At 58.6% G+C, this 7042-nt stretch overlaps 1 protein-coding gene across 1 annotated transcript; it reads left to right on the top strand.

The window, feature by feature from the left end:
- Positions 1-2565: 2565 nt before the first annotated feature.
- Positions 2566-5892, top strand: NKX6-1 (NK6 homeobox 1). The gene is made up of 3 exons (XM_066316853.1): positions 2566-3361; positions 4010-4182; positions 5115-5892. Exons 1-3 carry the CDS (start codon positions 2752-2754, stop codon positions 5364-5366), a joined length of 1035 nt encoding a protein of 344 aa, XP_066172950.1. The 5' UTR covers positions 2566-2751; the 3' UTR covers positions 5367-5892.
- Positions 5893-7042: the final 1150 nt, after the last annotated feature.

The following is a 7042-nucleotide window of genomic DNA, read 5'->3' as shown; positions in this document are numbered from 1 at the left end:
ATGGTTTTGTTTTCCTTCCGCTAGAAGACAAGCCGAGAGGTGCCGGGCGGCGAGCTCCCGGCCGGGCCGGGAAGGAGGCGCGGAGCGAGGGGAAAGGGCCGGTGCCGCCGGGCCGAGCTCGGGGCTGGCAGCACCCGCCGCCCGCACGGCCCCGGGCGGTACCGCAGCTCGGCCCGGCCCGGCAGGACCCTCTTCCCCCTCGCCAGCGCGGACCCGCGGCCGAAGCCGCCGCCGCTGCCGGTGCCCGGCTCTGGCACAGCTCCCTCGGGGCGCTGCGAGGAGGGAGGCAGCGGGTCCGGGCCGGGGGAGCCCCTGCCCCGCACCGTCTCCTCTGCAGGAGGGAGGGAAAGACGCTCCCCTGGGTGCCGGACACGCAGCGGGGCCGCCCCGCGCCTGCCTCGGCACTTCCAAACGCGGTTTAGCATTTCTCTCCCCGCTAATTCAGATGCAAATCGGTCTCTTTCAGAGGCGGCTCCCCCCTCCCCACTCCCGCCGCCGGAGCCGAGCCCGGGCTGCGGGGCTGGCCGTGCGGGGCTGCCCCGGCCCAGCGCTCGCTGCCTCCTCTGCAACCAGCAGGAGAGCACTTTTTTTTTGTTTTACTTTTAGAATATTTGCTAAGTGACTAAAGGACGAAAAATAAAAGAAAAAATCAAACTGGGATATTTAACTCGAGTTTACCGGAGGTGCCTTCGCCTGGCTGTGCCAAAGTTAAGGCGAGGCAAGCTCCTACGCGCCCTTTCTCCAAGTGTATTCCGCAGCTTTATAATTTAAACTAAAACAATTCAGAGCAACAAGGAGTTATTTAGAAATAGAAGGGAACACCGTTGCAGTTAGAGGACCAACGTGCCTCCGCTTTAGCTAAGATTCGTAATTAAAATAAAATTAATTTTCACACCATCCCGTTTTATCCACGCTCGAGGAAAACAAGTTCCCCACAGGTACAAAACACTGGCGCAGAAAGCACAGGGTAAAAATTCTTCAGGGCGATTTTGTATCACTCTTCCGTAGAATGCTTTTTAGGGGACACATGGGATTTATTTTTTTCCCCTTCCAGCCTTAGGCTATGGGAAGAGCCGTGAGCAACCGGGGACACTGGGCACAAGTGTCCAGGGGGCTCGCTGGTACCGAGGGCCTCGGGTGTACACCACCAGGCAGTGCCAAAACCAGCACCAAAACACTCGCTTCCAGCGGGGACAGCGGGCATCCACACAGTCCAGAGGCGTGCGGCAAGGGCCGAGTCAGTTCACATCACCCGCATCCCAAGGAAGAGAGGGGCAGGCCCGGCCCGCTGCGCTCTCGGGAGCCGCTCCCAAGGCACAGAGACAGAGAGAGAGAAAGGAAAAAGGGAGGGGGGAAAGGAAGGGAGGAAGGGAGGAAGGAAGGAAGGAAGGAAGGAAGGAAGGAAGGAAGGAAGGAAGGAAGGAAGGAAGGAAGGAAGGGAAAGAAAGGAAAAAAAAGAAAGAAAAGAAAGAAAAGAAAGAAAAGAAAGAAAGAAAGAAAGAAAGAAAGAAAGAAAGAAAGAAAGAAAGAAGAAAGAAAGAAAGAAAGAAAGAAAGAAAGAAAGAAAGAAAGAAAGAAAGAAAGAAAGAAAGAAAGAAAGAAAGAAAGAAAGAAAGAAAGAAGGAGAGAAAGAAAGAAAGAAAGAATAGAAAAAAAGACGGGGAAAGGACAGGAATACAGACCAAAAAGTTAAATCAGAGAGGGGAAAGAAAAAGAGAAAGAGAGAAAAGGAAAAAGGAAAGGGGAACGAGAAAATTAAGGAAAAGTAAATAAAATGTAGAAAAAGAAATGAAAATTTTAAAAATAAAAATAAAACATGAAAGGAAAAAGGAAAGGACAAAACAGAGGAAAACGGAAAGCAAGAAAAAATGAAAAAGAAGAGAGAAAATTAGAGGAAAAAAGGGAGAGCAAAATGGAGAAAAAGAGGAAGAAGAAAGAGGAGACGGAAAAGCGTAAAGAAAAGGGAAAAGAAAAAGGAAAGGAAAAGAGAAAGGAAAGAGAAAAGAGAGGAAAAGGGGAGGAAAAGGGAAAAGATAAAGGAGACGAAAGAGGGAAAAGAAAAAGGGAAAAGAAAAATAGAAAGGATAAAGAGGAAAAAGTAGAGGAGAAAAGGAGAAGAGAGAAAGAAGAGGAGACAATAAAAGAAAGGCCAGGAGAAGCGAGGAGAGGGGAGCCAGGCGAGCCCGAAGTTGGCCGCGGGGCGGGTACGGCGCGGGTGGGCAGGGCCGGCAGCCGCCCCGCCCCCGCCCCGCCGCCGCCGCCGCCGCCGCGCCCGCTGCCGGCCGTGCCCCCGCTAAAGGAGGCAGGGAGCGGGGCGGCGCGGCAGTGCGCCCCGAGCCGCGCCCGCAGCCCCGACAGCAGCCAGCGGGAACCGCGCCGGGAGGGATGCGGGGCGCCGGGAAGGAGGCAGGGGCGGCGATCGCGGCCCCCGCGCCGCTGTGAGCCCCCGGCGGGCAGCGGGAGCGACGGTATATCCGCGTAGGCGCACGGCCGCCTCGCAGACACCCGCCGTCCGACAGCAGCGCCGCTTTCCGCCCCGGGAGCGTCCGCCGAGGCGCAGCCCCGATGCCCGGCGGGACGGCGGGGCCGCCGCTCGGGCGCGTAGCTCCCCGCTAGAGGCGGCGGCCCCCGCGGGCTGGATGCGCGTCGCCGGTGCGGGCGGCACCCCCGGGCCGGCCGCCGGGGCCCCGCGGCGCTAGGGGCCGTCCGGGCCCCCCGCCCCGGGCCGGCGGCGGCGGCGGCGGCGCGGGGATGCTGGCGCTGGGGCAGATGGACGGCGCGCCCCGGCAGGGCGCCTTCCTGCTGGGCAGCCCGCCGCTGGCCGCCCTGCACAGCATGGCCGAGATGAAGGCGCCGCTGTACCCCGCGTACCCCCTGCCCGCCGGGCCCGCCTCCTCTTCCTCCGCCTCCGCCTCGCCCGCCTCCGCCTCGCCCTCGCCGCCGCTCGGCTCCCCCGGCCTCAAGGCGCCCGCCGCCTCCGCCGCCGCCGCGGGCGGGCTCTCGGCGCTGGGCACGGCCCCGCCGCAGCTCTCGGCCGCCACCCCGCACGGCATCAACGACATCCTCAGCCGGCCCTCCATGCCCCTGCCGGGCGCCGCGCTCGCCTCCGCCTCGCCCTCCGCTTCCTCGGCGGCGCCCGCCGGGCTGCTGGCCGGGCTGCCCCGCTTCGGCAGCCTCAGCCCCCCGCCGCCGCCGCCGCCCGCCCTCTACTTCAGCCCCGGGGCCGCGGCCGCCGCCGCCGCCGTGGCCGCCGGGCGCTACCCCAAGCCGCTGGCCGAGCTGCCCGGCCGGACGCCCATCTTCTGGCCGGGGGTGATGCAGAGCCCGCCCTGGAGGGACGCCCGCCTCGCCTGCGCCCCCCGTGAGTACCCAGCGCCGCGGGCCGGCGGGGGGAGAGGGCCCGGGGAGCGCCGCGGGAGTCCGCTCCCGGTGCTGGGGAGTCCCCGCGCTCCGGCATCGCTGTGAAACCCTCCTGCCCCTCCACCCGGGGCCCGGCCGTAGCCGAGGGGGCTGGCTTTGCCTCGATTTTTTTGTTTGTTTTGTTTTGTTTTCGATTCTTAAGTTCGGTTTACTCTCTCCGTCCCCTCGGTCAGCGCTAAACTCTGTAAATGTCGCCGGTTGTCGCCGGCGAAAAGAGGAGCCCTCCGAGGGGAAGGTGGCCGCGCTGCCGCCGTCGCTGCTGGGGACTCTCGGGCCGGGATTGGCTTTAGGGGGGCGCACAAACTTTCCCCGGGCAGGACTTTCTGTTACTGCCCGCTGGGACCGGCCGCAGCTTTTATGGAAAAAAAATATAATTTGCCCGCTCAGATTTTTGATCCTTAAAGGAAAAATAAGCAGGGAGAGCCGAAAGGCCAGAGCCCTGCTTAGGCAGCAGTTTCCTTACACACGCATCCCCCGCTTAGAGATCCCTCCGTCCCCTGGGGCCGCTTGAAAGTGAAGCGCTTTCCCAAATCCGTAGATTAACTTGTCTGTCCCTGCCTTCCCTTTCTCTCCCCCCTCCCTTCGCCAGATCAAGGCTCAATTTTGCTGGATAAGGACGGAAAGAGAAAACATACAAGACCCACTTTTTCTGGCCAGCAGATTTTCGCTCTGGAAAAGACTTTCGAACAGACGAAATACCTGGCGGGCCCGGAGCGAGCCCGGCTGGCCTATTCCCTGGGGATGACGGAGAGCCAAGTCAAGGTGAGAGCAGCGGCTCACGCACCGGGCGGTGCGGGCCGGAGGAGCGGGGAACAAAAGGGCCCCGCCGCGGAAACCGGGTGCGTCCGAAGCGGCCGGAGATGCTGCGGGCTGGCGCGGCCGAGCCCGCGGGCACACGGCGAGGGCTTCCCCGGCAGCCAGCTTCTCCCCTTGTTGCCTTACTAAGGGGCCGAGAAGGTTATTTTAAAGCATTTAAAAACCCAACCAAATTGAACCAAACAAACCCAAGCAAGGCTGAGAAGCCGTCAACACCACGGGAGCGGTCAGCGTGCTGGGCAAGCCAGGGAAAGGGTGATTTTGGGGTCGCACTGTCGCACCCACGCTCTTTTGGTTAAAAACTGTGGGCTTTGGGCAAAGCGCAGGTGTGAGGGGTTGGGAGAGCGGGCTGAGCTCCCCGAGAACATGCAGAGGCGTTTGCTAGGCGGGCTGGGCCCGAGGGGCCCCTCGGCGGTGCTCACGCTTTCAGTCTGATCCGCCGAGCCTCCTTTGTCACTGCAAATACGTCCCGATGGCTGCGAATAAATTATTGCAGCTTCTACAATGAAAATGCCCCCCTCCTCTGGCAGCGTCCTGCCGGAGAGTAAATACATCTGGCGGGGCAGGGGGGCTGGGAAAGGAATCAGCCCCAAATGTGTGTTTCCCAGCCCCAGGCGGGATGGCAGGGAGCGGCCCGGGCCCGGCGCGGGTCCCGCGGGAGCTGGGTTCGGCTCCCGGGCCGGCTGTCGGCGGCTGCCGGGAGCGCGGGGCCGCGGGGCTCGGCCGCTTTCGTTGCGGGGAATTCGGCTGAAGGGCGGCGGGGCGGGGGCCGCTGCCGCACGCCGCGGATGGGGACTGGCGGGGCGGGAGCGGGCCGGGCCGGCCGCCGCGGTGGCCGTGCCGCTGATGGTGACGGTGACGGTGGCGGCCGGGGACAGGTCTGGTTCCAGAACCGACGGACCAAGTGGCGGAAGAAGCACGCGGCCGAGATGGCGACGGCAAAGAAGAAGCAGGACTCGGAGACGGAGCGGCTGAAGGGCGCCTCGGAGAACGAGGAGGAGGACGACGACTACAACAAGCCCCTGGACCCCAATTCGGACGACGAGAAGATAACGCAGCTCCTGAAGAAACACAAGCCGGGGGGCGGCGGGCTGCTGCTGCACCCCCCGGAGGGGGAGGCCTCCGTCTAGCCCGCTTCGCCCGCCGCCGCTTTCGGAGATGTACAGATCTATTTTTCTAGACTCTACGCGCCCGGGAGGAGGAGGAGGAGATGCCGGAGGGGCAGCAGAGAGGACTGAGGGCAGCGGGCCTCGGCCGGCGCGCCCGGCCCCCGGCGCCGCGTGTTGTTGTAGGGTGGCGGGCGGAGGGGAGCGGCGGGGGCTGCCCCGACCCCCGGCCCCGCTCCCGGCCGTGCGGCGGCCGCGTCTTTGCCGGCTCTTTGTAAATAAACCGTGAGTCAACCGCGACCATAGGCGTTCCTTACTGTGAATATTTAAAATGTAAAATACCTTCTTTTTTTTGTACAGCGGGGGCCGGGGGCGCAGCCGCCCCGCCCGCCCCGGCAGCACCGGGGGCACCGCAGGAGCCCCCGGGACGGCGGCAGCGGGGCCGCCGAGGAAAAAGCCACCGTGGCCGCCACCGGTCCCTCCCTCGGGCCGAAACTGCAGCGGCCCCGCGTGCTATTTATTAGTATTTTTGAAACACTTTCTGTTGCGGTCGTCGTGCAAGGGAGGGGTGGGAGGGGGGGGGGGAGAGGGCGGAGGGACAGAGTTTGCTTTCATTTACACCGTTTCCAATCAACCGCGTGTTGAAAAAGTAGCTGGTGGGAATTGTCACAACCACTGTCAGTCAAAATATAAAATTCATTTAGTTGCTGTATTTGAATTTAAAGTGTGTTTTCTTTTGTATCATACGGAATACTAGAGAATGTAAATTGTTTTCTTTCTTTCTTTTTTTTTTTTAAAGCTGATAACGATGATATATCGTGATATAGCATCTTAACATTTATTAATTTATATTAAAAATAATTCGGTTTGTAAAGAGAAGAAAAGCCCTTTGCAAGACCAGTTAAATGTAATGCACTTTCTGTTAAAAAAACCCAACAAAACAAAACAACAAAACGATAAATCAATTAAACCAGTTTAAAGACGTCTGCTGCCTTCACTAAAGGGTACAGATAATCTCATTTTATCAGATATTAAATAATGAAACCACGGTACAGGGGGAGGAAAAAAGAAAGAAGAGATTATTTTCATGGTGTATTGTTGATTCTTAGTAGTAGGGTTTTTTGTTGATGTTCGCTTTGTTGGAAGATTTTTTTGTTGTTGTTTGGGCTTTTTTTTTTTTTTTTTTTTTTTTTTTTTTTTTTTTTTTTTTAAAGAATGTAACTTGACCATTTTCTGTGGGAGTTCAAGAAGGATACAGATAAAATAAGCCGCTGGTTGTTTGGGGACGTGAGCGGCCAGGCAGTTTCCACCCGGCCACTGGAGCGGTTCGGCTCAGCCTAAATTAGGCTGTTCCAACTTTTTCAGAGTGGGCGACGCAGGGTTTCATTAACGGCAGAGTGTTACCATTATTATGGGAAAGAAACCGCTTTCCAAGAAGAAAACAGTGGATAAAATTAGAGCCCGGCTAAGCGTCTAAAACAAATAGACCCAATACCAGAACAACTGGTTTAAATTGAAACTCATTATCCAGCGCGATCATTTCTATATCTAAACAGTCCAGAAACAATCGCTTTTTTTTTTTTCTTTTTTTTTTTTTCTTTTTTACTTCCCAAGGACCAGCAGAGCAAACAGAATCACTGGCATTAGAGAGAAAAAGGGCCAGCTATTCTGGAGGAAAAAAAATATTCTATTTGGGAATA

Source organism: Sylvia atricapilla, chromosome 4, assembly GCF_009819655.1.
Source record: "Sylvia atricapilla isolate bSylAtr1 chromosome 4, bSylAtr1.pri, whole genome shotgun sequence".
In the NCBI taxonomy this organism is placed as follows: domain Eukaryota; kingdom Metazoa; phylum Chordata; class Aves; order Passeriformes; family Sylviidae; genus Sylvia; species Sylvia atricapilla.
This window is presented reverse-complemented; position numbering and strand designations above follow the sequence as displayed.

What these genes read in the sequence shown, in the direction of transcription:
- NKX6-1 (XM_066316853.1), top strand. Translation starts at nt 2,752, where the DNA reads ATGCTGGCGCTGGGGCAGATGGACGGCGCGCCCCGGCAGGGCGCCTTC. An exon ending in CCGCCTCGCCTGCGCCCCCC is followed by an intron (nt 3,362 to 4,009) that starts GTGAGTACCCAG and finishes TCCCTTCGCCAG; the next exon opens with ATCAAGGCTCAATTTTGCTG. An exon ending in TGACGGAGAGCCAAGTCAAG is followed by an intron (nt 4,183 to 5,114) that starts GTGAGAGCAGCG and finishes GGCCGGGGACAG; the next exon opens with GTCTGGTTCCAGAACCGACG.